General features: G+C 40.3%; 1 protein-coding gene across 7 annotated transcripts in view; it reads left to right on the top strand.

The window, feature by feature from the left end:
• Nucleotides 1-17,552, top strand: part of CELF1 (CUGBP Elav-like family member 1) — a 71,936-nt gene that overhangs the window by 32,060 nt on the left and 22,324 nt on the right. For 2 of the 7 annotated variants that reach the window (XM_060018898.1, XM_060018893.1), the window contains exon 2: nt 9,857-10,008. The exons of 2 other annotated variants lie outside the window; for them this stretch is intronic. In XM_060018898.1, the coding sequence (XP_059874881.1) occupies nt 9,938-10,008 (71 nt within the window). In that variant the 5' untranslated portion in view covers nt 9,857-9,937. Of the gene's footprint in view, nt 1-1,145; nt 1,207-4,159; nt 4,658-9,856; nt 10,009-17,552 lie in introns of those variants that run through there. 3 more of the 7 variants (XM_060018892.1, XM_060018895.2, XM_060018896.1) reach the window with 3 other exon arrangements.

Here is a 17,552-nt window from a genome sequence, read left to right as displayed (position 1 = left end):
AGCTTGGCTAGCTAGGATAGCTTCCAAAGTTGATCCTTTCATCTGGTTATTTGGCTTTCTAGGGTATGGGGGTGGGAGGACATGCAGTTTTCCAAAGCAGTAAGCCCAACCTTCTTATTGAGCCAGCCGTATAACCGGAGGAAAAAGAAAGAAGTGAGGGCGTTGCAAACAGTCTAAAAGGTAACAAACATTTTTTAAAAGCACGATTTTCCTAAGTCATTCCTATTATTTGTCTTCTGTTCCAGTTAGAGATTTGTACAGTGGCTTGAGTGTATTCTGGGCATCCATTTGGTTCCTTTTGAGATAATGTGTATAGTTAAGTCCTCTTTTACAGGTGAGGAAATTGACACTTAAGAGATGTTAATGAACTTGATCAGAGTCACACGTCTACTGAGTAACAGCAGGAAGTTTTCACTACCTTTAATCAGATCTCTCTCAGGACAGTTGAGACTTTGGACATTTACCTACTTAACAAGATTTGCCTAAGAAAAAAGGTCAGGTTCAACTTTATGGAGCTCAGCATTTTAAACGGTCTTTTCTGTGGTTTGTGTGCATGATCTTCCTTATAGATAGTTTTTAACTTGATGTTCTACAGGACCCAGACTGTTCATTGTAGAGCAACTTATTACAGTGGAAGGAGATGCTCTGGGAAAGATGTGGCTAGGAGAAGGGAGTTTACTGTGAGCTTCAGTGTATCTGTCAGGCTTTCAACCAAGGTTCCAACTGCCTGGCATTATATTCATTCCATCCAACTCCTTCATTGCCTGGATTCATGTGATCTTGAGAGTTACTTCATTGTATCTTTTCTCATCTGTAAATGGAGATAGAATAGGTAGGAGCATTAAATGTAAAGCACTGAAAACACCGCATGGCGTACAGTACTCAAAACATGTTAGCTTTTATAATTGTAGCCACTTGTGAATGACTGGACATTTCTCCCTACTTTCTGGTGATAAGGTGTGCAGATTTTAAATACCATATACCATCAATTTGAGGATGCACGCATTTATTACCATTGATGGCATCTTAAATTCCTTGATTTGTGATAACCTGTTAGATTCGAAGAGAAAAATCTGTGCAAAAAACTATTCATCTCAAAGCTGGATATAAAATCAGTGAATTATCTATTGTTTTAAATTATCCAGGCCTGTTTTCAAATTTCCCAGGAGACCTGTGGTTACCCTGAGGGCCAGGAGAGGCAAACAGGTAGGATCTGCCTTGCCCCCCTCTGTCTTCAACCTGAACAGCTTCACCTTTATGTTTATGGGAAAAACACTGCATTTAAAAACATTTCAAAAATCTCTCATCTGGATAGTTCAGTTCTTCTTTAGCTCCCTGCTTTATTTATATCCAGGTATTATTGAGAGCACTTACTAACAATTGTTAGTAAGTTAGTGAGTCATGTTCATGAGGCTAGGGTCATGGGTTCAGGCCTTATGTAGGTCACTGAGAATTACTGTGCCTGTTACCAGCCTCTGTATCTGGAGTTTGGTTCAGTGCATACTATGTAAGAGCTGTTGATGGTGACTGAGTCAGTGACCATTTATCTTACTGTAAAGGACTGTGTTTTGTTATTTACTCAAGATACAGGCCAGCAGAAAACTCTGAAAAATAAGAAAGGTTCATTACCTTGCCTACACTAAGGGAGGTGTGTAGGAGATCTGAGACCTTTCCTATCAGCCCTGAGAGATGGTACTGTTCATTCACTCTTGCATCCTTGAAACATGTAAGTTCCAGGATATATTCCAAAACCAAATATAAATTATTTCCAGATTATTTATTGTGGGATAGGTACTTTGCCTTTCAGAGTCCCCTGTACCACTGACTTGCCAAGTACAGTTTTAATACATCATGGCAGGTCATGTTTGGAACATCTAAACATATCACGAGCAGACAGTCCTCCTTGTTTCCCTCCATCCTCGTCTGTTGCATTGCTCCCCACCCCACCTAACTTTTTGGTGCTCCTTTTCCCCCCCTAACTCTTTTCACCCCTCTTTGGAACCACCTTTATGCCTCCACACATAGTGATTAAGAACATGAAGGTAAGATTAATAGAAATAGACTCTGTGGAGCTCCAGGGAATTACAGGACAAAGGTAGTTCAGGCTTCCTCACAGATCTTAATGCATTTAGTTTGGTTCCCCACAGAAATGAAAGATGTAAAAAACTCAAACCTGAAGCTTTTAGTTTCTATTTAGCTTTCCTCTCTCCCCAAAGCATTTCTGTTTTCTTACAGACAAGGCAACAAAATGTAGGAAAATTAAAACTGGAATGACAAAGCTTTTAGAGAAAATACTTGGAACTTCCCTGGTGGCGCAGTGGTTGAGAGTCCGCCTGCCAATGCAGGGGACATGGGTTTGAGCCCTGGTCCGGGAAGATCCCACATGCCGCGGAGCAACTAAGCCTGTGCGCCAGAACTCCTGAGCCTGCGTTCTGGAGCCCGTGCTCCGCAGCAAGAGAAGCCACTGCAATGAGAAGCCTGTGCACTGCAATGAAGAATAGCCCCTGCTCACCGCAACTAGAGAAAAGCCCATGCGCAGCAAGAAAGACCCAGTGCAGCCAAAAATAAAATAAATTTTAAAAAACAATAACACCATTCACTTAAAAAAAAGAAAAAGAATCCGCCTTCCAATTCAGGGGACACGAGTTCGATCTCTGGGCGAGGAACTAAGATCCCACATGCCTCAGGGCAACTAAGCCTGCATGCCCACCAACTACTGAGCCCGCGTGCCTCAATGAAAGATCCCGCATGCCGCAACTAAGACCCGATGCAGCTAAAAAAACTAAATTAAATTTTTTAAAAAAGAAAATACCTTCTTGTGTTGTGTATTAGTCTTCCCACTGTCCTCCTGCAAGTGACTAGGGCCTGTGTGGAGGAAGATGGTGTGTCCTTTTTTTGTGTGCTTAAGTTTTCTTTAAAACGTCTTCGGGTGACTTAGTAGGATGATTAATATCCTACTTATGTGTTTGTTTTTTAAATAAATAATTCACTTTCCTTTTTCTCTTGGCTATGCAACTAAGGTTGTTCTTTAGCCCCCTATATATAGGGCCGCTATGTTCTCTGGGACCTAGATGTGTGTCCTTCATACTTTTAATATAATGGCCCTTCTTAACAGCCCCAGGCCTCCCTTTTGCTCTTTGTATCCTGGAGATTCCCCAGCTAGCATGCAGTATGAGTCTGGTCTCACAGGGTCACACACTAGCGGTGTTTCTCAACTGTTCCATGCAACATATTGGGAAACATGACTCCTTGGCCTTTTATTTACCCTTTATATCTTCCAGAATAAAACTAACAAGTAGACATTTAACTTGTTCTCTACCCTCCAAGGTAACAACTACTTCAGAGCCCTCTCACGACACACTGTCTCAATAAAAGTTTATACTGCCTAGATGGTCACATTTCTCAAGAGAGATAGACCATGGGCTCTGGAGTTAGAATCCCTCATGTAGATTATTTTAGCATCTAAATTCTTAGAGTAATCCCCACCTTAAATGGTTATAATGATACAGGATTGAATGAGGTGTTGTGAACTTAGAAAATGTAAGTTCCTTTCCACTTAATAACTTGATGATGTAGGCAGGTCCAAGAAAGTGCTTTTAGAAGTTTTTTTTTGTTAGTGTAGACTTTGCATTAAAATGGTTGGGAGCATCATTACTTCATTAGCAAAATTGAAGACCAATTAGGTCCATATGAAAAGTCAGATTAAGTACTCAAGCACCCATTTTATGTCAGTCAAGAAATGTCTTTGTGTTCACGGAGGGTAGGTAGAGTGTAGTGTCTCACAGTGAGTTCTGGTTCTAGCTTTGTCTTTGAGAATTCTTACACTTTCCAGAGTAGACTTGGTGACTTTCAGCAGTTCTCTGTAGCCAGGGCCAGGCAGAAAGTACAGTTGGCAGGAGTTGTAGATGGAAGTTTGTAGGAATTTGGGCAGCTTTTATAGAATCAATCTTGCAAGATTGTTCAATAATGTTTAAAAATGAAACAGACTGGTTTTGTGGTTCCTCTGTTTGCTTTTACCTTCAATTAGCTTCCCCATCTTCCGATTTTTTGTTGGTTTCAGTGGTTCACCACTGTCCTGGGGCCACCAATATGCATTTACAAGGCAGGAACTTGGGGTTGCCTTTGAAGAGCTTTATGCCTGGCACCAGCCTATTCAGGAAGGTTGGTTTGGGGAAATATCATGGCCTCTTCACATTAACAATATGATCGTTAATTGCTAAAAGGATTATACAACCTTTAGCTTTACTGTAGTTTCCCACCCAAAAGCAGATGCTAAAAAATGATTGTTTTGGTGACCTAGCTGTGCTACAGTTCAACTTCATAAATCCTAGTCAATGTTTTGCTGTTTGTTGTGACATTTTGGGTAAGCCTCTTCTTAAGCCTTTTAGTACTTTAGTTCTCCATTTTTAAGTTGATGGTGTTCTTAAATTAACTTTGAGATGTGAAATGTAATTTATCGTTAAGGTATTGTATACTTTAAAAATGGGAGAGGGAGAGTTTGTTTTTTATCTTCAGTCTTGGTGACAAAGGGGCTTTTCCTTGGAAAGAAGCTACATATCTGGAATTATGAGAAGTATAGGCATGGCCCACTTATTTTTCTTTCCTTGGTTTTTTAGAGTGAAGACAGTAGTCCAGAGAGGGAGGTGGAAAGCTACAGGTATGGGCTAACTGCTGGATGGGTGTGCTCTGTGGTTTTCTTTTTAACCTTCTTGCATGAGGCCTGTTTTGCAGAAGTGAAAAAATTGCCTTCAGAAAGGTGATGGCTTTTTTCCTACATTATGGGATAAATTTCCTGTTCCTAGGAAGCTAGATTTTTTTTTTTCTCTTTTTGAACTCTTTCTCCTTAGCTGTTTCCCAAGGCAGGCTTATCTCCCATTTGAACTAGCTGCTGCCTAGTTCTAACAGCTGGGGCTGGGCAGAGGGTGGAGAAGGAGAGGGGAGAGGGGAGGGAGGGTAGGTATGTATATGTATGTACATCTACACACAGCAGCTGCCCAGCTAGCTTTCTTTCCCCTTTGCACTTCATAGCTGGAAGATCCCAAGTAAACAAGAACAAGGATGAGGACAGAACGTAGTGGATTTCACACAGATAATATTACCCTCCTGGAACCAGAAGTTGTTCAACATACTGATTTTTATTTATTTATTTATTTTGCGGTACGGGGGCCTCTCACTGCTGGGGCCTCTCCCGTTGCGGAGCACAGGCTCCGGACGCGCAGGCTCAGTGGCCATGGCTCACGGGCCCAGCCGCTCTGTGGCTCGTGGGATCCTTCCGGACCGGGGCACGAACCCGCGTCCCCTGCATCGGCAGACGGACTCTCAACCACTGCGCCACCAGGGAAGCCCAACATACTGATTTTTAAATCAGCACTGGGGCCTAAATAAAGCTTAAGCTTACACTATATTGTTATCAACTAACAATTACACTTAAGTTCCAGAACTATTTTGGGACCTGAAAATATGACCTGATTTGAATGGTGGTCACAATTTGACAGGACAGTTTATTTGGTCAGGGTTAGTTAGTCCCAGAAACTCCAAGGAAGGCTCTGAGCTTAACACTTTTGCTGAGAGCACTAAGCATGGAAGAATGTCTTTCTGCTAGTCCTTTGACACTGACTGGGGAGAAGATAGTAGTGATTAAGGATAGGGAGAGGAAATGGAAAAAGATTTCAAAAAAGGTAAATTTTCTTCCCTTCAACCTTGTTCTGTCTTCTCATACACCATATATGATAATTTTACAGGCAAACCAACTTGCACACAACAATTACTAAACTTAGTGCTTTTTGTCTTACAGTGGTTTTAGATTTGGAATGGAAGTTTTTTTGTTTTGTTTTTTAAACTGGAAACTTTATCCAGAGAAGATATGCTTTACAATTCTTGGAGGTATCTTAACAACCTAGAATGAAACTCCTGTCACAGAATTTGGATGCATTTGCTCACAATCTGGAAATAACATAAGCCCTAGGGAAGGAGGAAGGGGGTTTTCTGCCCACATCCTATCAGCAGTCCTTAATTACTAGAAGTGGTTGAGCCTAGCCAGCAGGGCACACAAGACCAAAAAGCAAAAAATGCAGGCGGGAGGCCCAGGAACAAAATCCAACTCGCAGAGATCCTTGGTGGGCACCAGTGTTTTTCAAATTTTAATTTATTGCCAGGTTTTAAACATGGGGATTTCAAATACAAATGGAACTTTTTTTTAAATAATAATTCTATTCCTTCTTTTCTTTAAAACCCTCTCCCCCCTTTCAGGAATTTTTTCATTGTCTAGATTCTCATGGAAACTCAACAAAGATTTTTTGTTTTGTTTTAAATTATATTTAACTGTCACATTTTTGCAAAAAGTCTCCCACAAAGTGAGATGTCACAGAGATAATTAGCAATTTAGGTCAGTATATTTTTGCATATGCAAGGTACTAGCTTGGGAGTTTTAGGAGACCCACTAATTACATTAGAAGTACTAAATTTTGGAAATGAAATTCAAGTCCATAAAGGTTTTAGGCTAAATTTTAAGTTATTCTGGTTGGTTATTTTCAAGTGGTATCAATTGGTTGCTTCTTTTCTACATCACTTATGTACCATTTAACTGCCAGAAGCTCAGGGGGTGGAGGGGGGAAGCCAGTCTACTTAACTGTCTTAGGTTATGACTTTTCCCTAGGTTTTTGTACTTTTCCTTAAATAGACTAATGGTGGGGATTTTTAATGACATAGGCTCTCTTTTATAATTTAGTAGTAGGCTCTAATTTCCTCTATGCTCATATAACCAGACTTCACATTTTTGCCCTTTAAAACACATTTAGATTATTGAGATGGAAGTATAAAATCCCTTCACCTGTCACTGAATTCCCTGGTTACATCAGTCAAGATAGACAGCCTGTTGTTCGCACGTACCACCTGGGCTTTTTTGCTCACCTATGCTTTACTTTGCTCTTTCACTCTTAACAAAACAAATGCTGTGATTTCTAGCATTTCTCTCCTAATCCAGTTTTTAAACTGTTTATTCCCTTCTGATATTCTTTTTTTTTGGCATTTTTGAATTTTATTTATTTTTTATACAGCAGGTTCTTATTAGTTATCTATTTTATACATATTAGCGTATATATGTATACACTATGTATATGTATGTATATATGTGTACTCAATCTCCCAATTCATCCCACCCCTTCTGATATTCTAAATGCAGGGTGTGCTATTCTTTTGAGGGTTTCCCTTATCCTCTGATCATTTTTAATGATTTGGGTTATTAATGTTACAGCAGGCTGACTGCTCCTACCCTCACACAACTAGACTTTAAATTGTTTCCCTTAGAACAAAGTAGAGAGTATTCAAGGCAAAGAAAACTGAGACAGCCAACCAGGGACAGAAGAGAAAACCATGACTATAAATTCACAGACATGTGGTAAAAAGAGACTGAGGGAAAGTTAAGGTCTTCTTTTGCAGTGGACCCTGGGTTATAAGCCTGGAATGGTTTCTGAGCAAGAAATTTTAAAAAACAACTACTTATGGACAGTTTTCTGTGAATAACTTTTTAATTTCCGCCTAACAGCTGCATTTTTGTATTTCCATAATTGTTTTTTTATCATCACTTAACTTTGTAACCCTTTTCTAAAATTGAGTGACTTGTGATTAATTTCTGTTCTTTCTTTTCACACAAGCATGTTGAATTTAATTATACTGAAATAATTCTTGTGACCTGCCTAAAGAGAATCACCCTCCCTCATGTAATAACATTTCCATCTTGTAGGTTTTAAAAACAGTGCAGCCTTATAAATCGTAAAATGAATTTTAAAACATTACAACCTTTGGCTTGGTAAAGATTACTGTAAGGAGTGCACATCTTTCCTACACTGAGCAGTGCTCTTTTGTTATAGATGTGATTTTGATTAAAATAGAGATGTAATTAGTAGTCATGTATTTCTAGTGAATAATAAAAGCATAACAACCAGTGGCCTTCCTGAAAACTTGATTCCTTTTTAAAGGAATCCTTGAACTAAAAAATCTAATTTGGTTGTTAACTGGCCTCACAAAGTTGCACCTTAGTCTAGGTAGTTTTCTATAGGAAGAGGCTTCTGATCGACTCCAGTGTACTTAGAAACAAGGACTAGCCTAACCAGTAACTCAACCAGCCCCAGCTTGGGTTAACATCTTTTTGTCTGGCAATCAGGGCTTGGTGAACTGTGTGTACTGTGTGCCAGTTGCAGTCTCCTCTCACTTGCTGCCTGTTTTTGCTTCCTCTTTTAATAGCGTGGAAGAGAGCTCCTGTCACTTCTGTCTCTAAAGTAGTAGATCAAATGGGCAGGGTCTCTGAAAAAAGCAGAAAAGCAGCTATCTGCTATTTTAGTTCTAAATTTTGCGTGGTTATGTCTGGATATTGGACAGAAGATACAGTTTCTACCTTCCTCAGTCAGATGCAGACAGGTGTCAGCCATCGTTACACAGACTAGAACATTTAGGCCTGTGCCATGACATTACTGCCTTTCATTATTTTTTAACGTCATTCTGTATGTTTAGGAGTTCATCTGTTTACCTCTTTACAGGCTGAACATAACTTCTTTTTTTCAAAGTTCCCTGTATTGTGAACTGAGCTTGAGTGAAGTCTTTGAGGTAAGGCAACCCTAATGATAAAAATGGAAAGAAGGCCTGTGAAATTTGGGAGCCTTCAGAGATACAGTTTTAGAGTCACTGCCTAAATATTGAAATGCCACCATTTGTTGTTTGGAGGGATGTGGAGCTAAATTGAGAATGGAAGTACCACATCTGCCTTGACTGCTAAATATATCCATCTCTGCTGCTCACCCATAATAGAATTTTTATGTGCACATTCATTAATCATGGTTTTAGGAACAGTTTAAAAGAGGGCAGCCACTGAAGAGACTTAGTCTACATTCCTGTTTCCTTCCTTTAAGTGTTTGAGTATTTGTCCCTGGTAGGCCCCAGTTCTTTTTCATTATTATCACTGTGGTGGCTTTTGTTTAGTTTTCTTTTGTTTTTTGTTTCTCTAGAAAGGTCAAACTACTGAAAAAAGTGTTCCTTAGTACTTTATCAAGAGGCAGAATATACTATTCCATTTTTATTTTTCACTTTTTAAATTTTCTGGCAAATTAAGATTCAGAATTAGTAAAGAAGTTTTGCCCTGTGCTACCTAAATGAATGTCAGTGAAACAGCAATTTTTAAAGTTTTCACTGTGATGAGGAACCATTAGGTAGCATACTTTGCTCTCAAGACCATCAAGAAAGCAAGGCTGGTCCAGTGCAGGTAGTAGTATAAGAGCAGTATGTTTCTGGTGGCCAGTTCTTCAGCCAGCTTGCCTCTGGCCTGCTTCTGATGGATGGTCTGAACCATTAAATGAGTCTTCTGAGGTTAGTTTGGAACCCAAATAGTGCGTTCGTTGCTGTCTTTGGCACGTGGAAAATAAGTTCAAACCAAGGCTAACAACCCAGTTCTTTCTAAAATAACATTTTCAGACCACATGAAGTGAACTTTTTTTTTTCCCTTTTCTTTTGCTTCAGGTAGTTTCAGGCTTTGGGGGTCCTCAAAAACTGATTCTCAGGGAGGAGTTTGGAAGATGTGAAACAAGCTTGTGTTTCTTCTGCTCTGTTAGCCACTGCTATCTTCATGGATCTGACACTATTTATCTGACAGTGCACTTAGTACTGCTTCGCCAGGGAAAATCACACAAAACAAGCCTGGCGCATCAGCACTTTCATTGTGTGCTGGGCTGAGCCTCCCTTCACATGGTCACATCCCCCTTTTAATCCAATACTCCCTTCCCCTTCCCCAGTCCTGCCTGTTTCTGTGGCACTTATTGCTGGTTTCCCTGAGCTCCTGTTTCCACTTTGTGTTTTTTGTGGGGCCCAGGAAGCTAAAGCTGTGTGTATTTGTGGATCAGACAAGTGCAGCAAGTTAATAACATTGGCTTCTGAAGGGGAGAGTGAGGTGATGGCTGCGTTTAAGTTGGATTTCCTTCCAGAAATGATGGTGGATCATTGCTCTTTGAATTCCAGTCCCGTGTAAGTATTTTTGTTGTCTCATTTTTATCATAAGTAGAGGAACTGGGCTGTTTTCTTTGTTATTTGATAAAACTGGTCCCTTTCCTTAAAAGAGGGAAGAAAAAATTGGGTGAGGAAGCCAAAGTCCACACTATTGTTATTTTCTATTGTAGTCTGATTCTCTCTCATTACTGCTGATTTCCTCTAGCTATAAAAGTTTTGTACATAAGGATGCATTTGATATATGACCAGCAACATCAGCTCAAGTGTGCTGGCTCCAGTCCTTTTAAGCTGTAGTTTTCCCACCTGATAGATTCCAAGGTATTTTTTTAAACCATAGTTTTATTACTTTGGGTTGGGTATACAACTTCAGATAATCTTTTGGAAAGCTATTTATTTGTATGTTTGTTTATTTTTAATGATCAAATTCTTAGACTCCTATCACAGAGGACTGGTAGCTAGGGTGTATTTAGTAGTATATACAGAACGCTGTATTGACATGTAAATTAGTCCTGAACCTTGATTTCCGCACCCCTCAATCTAATTGAAAATGCAACACAATACATGATTCTGGGGACATCAGATGTGCCCCCCCAAAGGGGGGCAGACTGGATTAATCTTGATTGGGAATTTGCCTTAATAAATTTTGAATGTGGAAATGAGAAACCTAATCAGTTTGCAGTACTACTGTTCAAGAAGTGACACTGCCATTGTATGCAGCTAAAACGCCAACCTGGCTCTGAGTTATACCTATAGGGGGCCTGAATTCTGGGCTTTGTAGAAAAGAACACACTTCTAACTCTTGATTTCAGTTTCTTTAACCAGGCTTCATAGTACCTTGGAACCTAAGTAAAAGAGCCTTAGGTTATTCAAAGCCAAGAATATTAAATGGTAGACTACTCCTTAGATAACAGTAGTGCAAGTCTTTGAGATTAGGCCTCCATGTGCTAATCAGTCTGCCCTGGGATTAGGTGTAACAGGTGTTGTAATAGCAGATTCTCAACAGTTCTTTGTGGAATAGTTTTGGGGCGGGGGGGGGGGCTCAAAGTTAGGTGGCTTGCTGATTTGGGATGGATCCTATGCCTTCTCTATAGTCTCCAAAATAATGGTAATTTAGTTGTGTCTTTTTATGAGAGTTCTCTTTACTGCTAAAATAAAACTTTAGCAGTAGATTATAGGTGAAATCACAATGAATCCCATCATAAAGACTTAATACATAATAAAAGTATTCCCATGTACCAGATATATGGTCCCTAGAAATAGGACTTTGTGGCTCAAATTATCTTTCACTGTAACACTTTCTCTCTATGCGTTGCAACTGCCTAGTGTTCAGTCCTTAGATACAACATTTTTCCTCAGCCTGTTTCTCATCTTTTACAAGGTCGACCTAATTCAGTATCCCATGAAATCTGGATCATGGACCACTGTATGAAAGTCACCTGGAGTATAAAAATGCAGGTTCTGGATCCATGCGCAGATATTCTCATGCTAGAATGGGCCCAAGAATCTATTTTAACAATGTCCCATGTGGTTTTTGTGTACAAGTTAGAGAACTAATGGACTGAATACAATGCTCTTTCTGAGTACAAGTAATCAGGGAGTACACTGTTGTATTATTTTTTCCCAAGAGCTTTTACATTTGTTTTAGTCATCCAGCTTCACAAAAGCTTTGTGAGGTTAATTGGGCATAAACTATTGCCCCTGTTTTACAGATGAGAAACCCAGTTGAGAGAAGCTATACCTGACTTGACTGAGGACAGTTGGTATCAACCTTGGGCCTAAAATGCAAGTTTAATGATAGCTGCTTTATTTTTGCCCCCTAGACCTGGCTGCCTCAGGTGTCACTAAGCAGTTAACCATCAGTGCTTCTCATTATTGCAAGTCCTCTGGCCCACTCCCATGGGCACCACACACCCAAACCCCACAGAGTTGGGAAGAAGAAAGTTCTACAGAATGGTGTATGCTTGCCACCTCTTTCTTGGACTCTCAGCCCTTCTTTTCACTCAGTACTTTAGCAGTAGGCTTGATAATTATTAGTTTTCTCTCTGAAGTGATATTGCCTGGGAATATGATCTAGCAATGTATCTATTCCAAAATTTCTTTACAACAGAGAAAAATTGCTGGAGGAGCTGTGGAAGGGCTGGGAGGACCTGATCCCTAGTTCCCTTTCTTATTTATAATAATAGATATTACAGATACTTATTATTTGTAATAAATAATACTCTTCAGCTTCCACTGGTTCCTTTTACTTTGTTTGCACACTAGGTCATAGGTTTTCTGTAGGGATTGTATCTCAGACCTTTTCCTCTTAGCTTTCCCATTGCTTAAGGGGGCACTGATGTGCTTCTCTGATTCTCAGATCTTTATCTATCCCCCAGATGTCCCTTGAGTTCTATGACTTTGTTCTAAATACTGCCCTTCGGATACCTCCATCTGGAGGTCTCCCCATGTAAAAACAATTCCCCAAACTCTCTGTACTAGAATCCAAGAGTGATCAGTAATTTCTTTTCCTCATCTCCTTTATCGATTATCTCCAAGTTGTAGTGAGTCCTGCCGCCCAAATTTCTCAACATTGCGGGAATGGTTCCTAATCTTAGGGTCTGGTTTGTGCGAGAGCCTCCTCCTGATCTGCATATTTCCCCACTTTATTCATCCTCTAGATTATTGCCAGATGTCTTTTAAAAGACAAATCTAATCACCCCTTGTTTAAAAATCTTGGAATAAAGTTCAGGCCTATCAGTATAACATGGAAAGCCATTTCCTGGGTCTCTCCAACCTCTTTATTCTCATCAAATTTCTCTTTCTAATTTAAAAAAAATGTTTTATACGCTCCCCCAACTTTCTCAAGTCCTTTTCCTACCTTTCTAATGTTATCTCACTCTTCTGTCCCTTCTGAGTCCTTACCATTTCCTCATCACCCCTTAGACTTTCATACCTCCATGCTACATAGCACTTTTTCCAGCTGCTTACTCCATTCAGCTTAAATCCCTGTGCACACACACCCCCTGCCCCAAATAAGTTAAACCATATTAGCCACTTTTTTCACAGAACTTTTATAAATCTGTTAAAGCATTTGTAGCATATTGTAGTTGTGTCCTTCCACTTGTTCAATGCCATTGTCTACGGGGCCGGTATTGCTCAGTCTGCTTTTATAGCCCCTATAGTGTGTAGTATCTGATACACAGCAGGAGCTTGGGAAGTACAGTTGAATGAATGATAAACCCTGTGAGGCTTTTTTCTTAATAATTAGAGATGATTACTGAGGTAAGATCTTCAGACATTATCTCTCTTCCTCAGGCAAGAAGGCTGAAAACCTTCACAAGTAGATTGTTACTGTTCTGTTGTTGAATGGTGACTTAAAAATATTGATAGCTTTTTCTAGTACCTAACACCTCAACTAACAGGAAGATCTCCCTTTATTCAAATTAAAATGCCTTCCTTCCTTCCAGCATAGATGCATCTAGTCTTGTTCCCCTAGAGAACATCTGGTAAGTAACTTAGGCCAGTGTTTCTGGGTCCTTTTCATTCTGATGTTCTTCTGTGCTAGTTTTTCCACAGCACATTGTGAGCCAGAGGACCTTGTAGGGGTGGGTGGTGGCTGGAGATTGGGATGCAACAAGTGTTTATGCCTGCTGGGGAGGTGGAGGGGTAGGTAAGTATTTGAAATTTTTCTGTCTGTATAATGAGCAAATGGAGGTCAACAAGTAATGAGAAGGGGAGAGGGAAAAAACTGAGTTATTAAAGGTTTTGGAAATGATTTTTAACCAGAGGTGAAGGTAGTATTTGCCAACCCGTCTGCAAGGAACAGATACCACTCAAGCTAGCATATATGAAAGGGTTTTCTTGTAAGGACACAAGTAGACTGGACTATAATATAATCAGGAACTCTACAGCTGAAAGACCCGGAAACTCCATCTTTTTGACCCAGGGCACACGTTCTGCTCTGTGTGCATGTGCTGCTGCTTCTGTTCTTCATCTACCAGATAATTTTGGTTGCAGCACGGCTTGGCTTTGCCATTGCCCTTCCAGGCTGTCTTGACACACCCCCCGCAAAGCATTTTCATCCCACAAAAGAAACCCTGTACCCATGAGTAATCATTCCCTCCCTTTCTCCCTAACCCTAATCCCCATTCCTAGGCAACCACTAACCTACTTTCTGTGTCTATAGATTTGCCTATTCATTTCACATAAATAGAATCACACAATATGTAGCCTTTTGTGATTGGCTTCTTTCACTTAGCATAATGTTTTCAAGCTTCATCTATATTGTAGCATGACTCCTGTTATCTCTTGCCACTGCCCTTTCATCTTGTCAGCTTAACTCGTGCTGTCCCGAGTTGCAGCTTTTCCTCTTCCAACTTCACCACTGACTGCCTGTTTCTGTTAACCCATTCTAGACTCTGTAGAGCAGTCCTGTGCAATAGAACTTTCTGTGATGTTAAAAATATTCTTCTGGGAATTCCCTGCTGGTCCAGTGGTTAGGACTCTGGGCTTTCACTGCCGAGGGCCCGGGTTCAGTCCCTGGTCAGGGAACTAAGATCCCCACAAGCCATGTGGCTAGAAAAAAAAGAAAAAAAAAAAACTTGTGTCTCTGCTGTCCTATGCAGTAGACACTGGTCATATGTGGCTAGTGCAATCGAGAAACTGGATTTTTAAAATTAAATTTAAATAGTCACCTGTGGCTAGTGGCTATTGTCTTGCTCAGTGCAGCTATAGAGGATCTTGATTAGCCAGGCCTATCTTTCTGTTTTAAGCATAGGCCACAGTCTTAGGTTTCCAGCAAGCCAGTGAATCAGCTTGTTGGGTTAAGATCCACCTCCTGGTCTGGTCATCTGGGGCCAAGGAATGGGAAAGAAGTGGGATAGAACATTAACTCTGCCCTCTGAGCTGGGCCTGGTGCTGGGAAGTTTTGAAAGGAGAAAGAGAAGAGAGGGTTTAAGAGTTTTGAATGGAAGTGTGCTTTGAAAATAAAGCTCTTTGTTTTCTCTCCCCTGTCTCTTCCAAATTGGTTGTTTCATTTTCCTATGGCACGTTCCATGGAGAATCAGGTAGACAAGGCAGCCTCTGGTCCTGATCTCTCATTCTTAATGATTCACCAGTTGCTGGGTCAGAAACATAAAAAGAAGTGGGTTGGTGTCATGCCTCTCCCCTAAAATACTTGCTGCCTTCTCATCTCCCTTCTTCCCTCACTGCTGCAGGCCATGCTTTTCCTCTCTTCCATCCTACTCCCAGGTTAATACTTCACTGAAGTACTGGCAGTACTTCCACAGAAGATAAGAATTTCCACAGACTTGTCCCTTAGGAATGACAGGGACAGTATAGGTACTTCTCCAGGGGCTGCTGAATTCATTGGTTCTTGAGTGAACATAATAAATGTATGTAATTTATGATCACTGACTCTGAGGAGCTCTCCATCAATGGGGAGGTAAGGCACAAATTTGAGAATGTGTCCAGTGATACGTAGACTGAATGCCATACCCGGATGTTGTGGGATCCTTGGCATATCACACTGGGAGTCTTGTCCCCAGGTGACTCTTTTATGCAGTGATTACTTTTAAGGACAACATGCATACTGGAAGTATGTGTGGGAGCTTCAGAATGGAAGAGCATTGTTGCTCATCTCTTCAGACACAATAACAGTTTATGAGAAAGTTTGTGACTGCTTATTACATATACATAGGTACACATGTGGTTGCTTTTCTCTTTTTTATCTGTCGCTGATACTGGCACTGTGTCTTCATGTGCTCCAAAGAAATACCCCATGTTTTCCTTATTCACTGATATATACCACGTCTAACACAGTGCTTGGCCTGTATAAATAAGAGCTCAGTATTTATTTATTTATTTATTTTTTGCGGTACGCGGGCCTCTCACTGCTGTGGCCTCTCCCGTTGCAGAGCACGGGCTCCAGATGCACAGGCTCAGCGGCCATGGCTCACGGGCCCAGCTGCTCCGCGGCATGTGGGATCTTCCCGGACCGGGGCACGAACCCGTGTCCCCTGCATCGGCAGGCGGACTCTCAACCACTGCGCCACCAGGGAAGCCCAAGAGCTCAGTATTAATTGGAGGAAGAAATAAGTCAGTGCATAACTCCAGTTGCATGATGTCCACTGCACCTTGAGCCTGGCCTGATCATTTGCTGTGCTCTAGAAGTGCGTCTTAAACTGGTGAAGGACCATGTCCTGTCTCTCCCGCCACCCAACTTGTTAAATACAATATGATAATTTCATAGAAAAAATAATGAGGTGTAAGCTTGCATTTTGCGTATCTTTTTAATATTCGATTGAACATATTTAAAATTATGCAGTGTGATTGCTGTGAAAGTTTCTAATGGTTAAGTTTGAAGATTGCCCCTGGTCCTTGGGGGATTCTTCTGGCTTTTGAATTGGTATACACGGCAGGAAAGGGTGATCCATGGAGTAGGTGGACATGAAGAAATGGAGAGGGATTTGGAGAGTAAAGAGAGAAAGGAAAGGCACTTGTCTGGAATGCTGAGTCTCCACTGAACTTTTGGGTAAATCACAGTTCACATATATTGACTGTGTTTATGCTTTTGCACTAAACAGTGATATATTTAGTTTAGAAACAGCACACGAATACAGAAGGAAGGGACAAATTGAGCGCAGTTGCCTCCAGTGTAATACAAACTAATAAACTCCTGCCTCTTTTCAGAAATAACTGTCTGCTTCCTTTATAGTCAAAACATTCTAAGCACCATTTATTTGGGTTCTATATTAACCCTCCCTAGAATAGAAATGTGATTAAACTTAGTGACATTTTAATAAAATACTAAAACTGGTAATTAAAGTTGTTGGGAATGGGTTGTAGGGAGTGACTCCCATTTTTTCACTAGTCATAAGACTTTTTTAAAAAAATTCATGGTAGAATGATTTCTGTTAGAATGTTGGGATTAAGCTTCTAGAAGCAGCCATATTATATTTGTGCAACAACTTACCATACATGGTTTTAAATTAATAAAGGAAAACCAATAAAACAATGTATTCCAAAATACTTAAAAAGGAAAAAAGAGTAGGTTCATCTTGTGACAGTCAAACAATCATAGGAGATAATATCTGCTCTTTAATTTGTGAGCCCTCTTTGTGCACAGCATTCATTTTTATCAAGGTTAGTTGCTTAAATGGGGGAATTGTTGAGAACAAGAAGTTCTTCCCATCCCACATCTGAGTAATTACTTTGAATCAGGCACCATACCAGGTGTGGCTATAAGAATGAATAGGAAATAAAACAGTTTCTGCCTTCAAGGAGCTCTCAGTCTTGGGAGAGGTAGACAGAGCCGGATTATGCTAAAATGTGTTAAATACTACAGTGAAGTTGGAAATTTAGTACTATTTGAGTCCTGATGAAATTGACGAGTTAACCTGAAAGAGTATGAGGAACCTTCACAGACGTAGCAGCAAGGGTTGATCTGTATGACATTTGTCTTAAAGCTTTTGATGTTTAGTTAGTGCTAGATTCAGCACAGGTGACATGAGAATAGCCCTGTATTCAGTTACAAGAGATTTAGGAATTTAACAGGTTGAACTACTGGATTCAGCATTCTCAAG

Source organism: Delphinus delphis, chromosome 8, assembly GCF_949987515.2.
Source record: "Delphinus delphis chromosome 8, mDelDel1.2, whole genome shotgun sequence".
NCBI lineage: Eukaryota > Metazoa > Chordata > Mammalia > Artiodactyla > Delphinidae > Delphinus > Delphinus delphis.
This window is presented reverse-complemented; position numbering and strand designations above follow the sequence as displayed.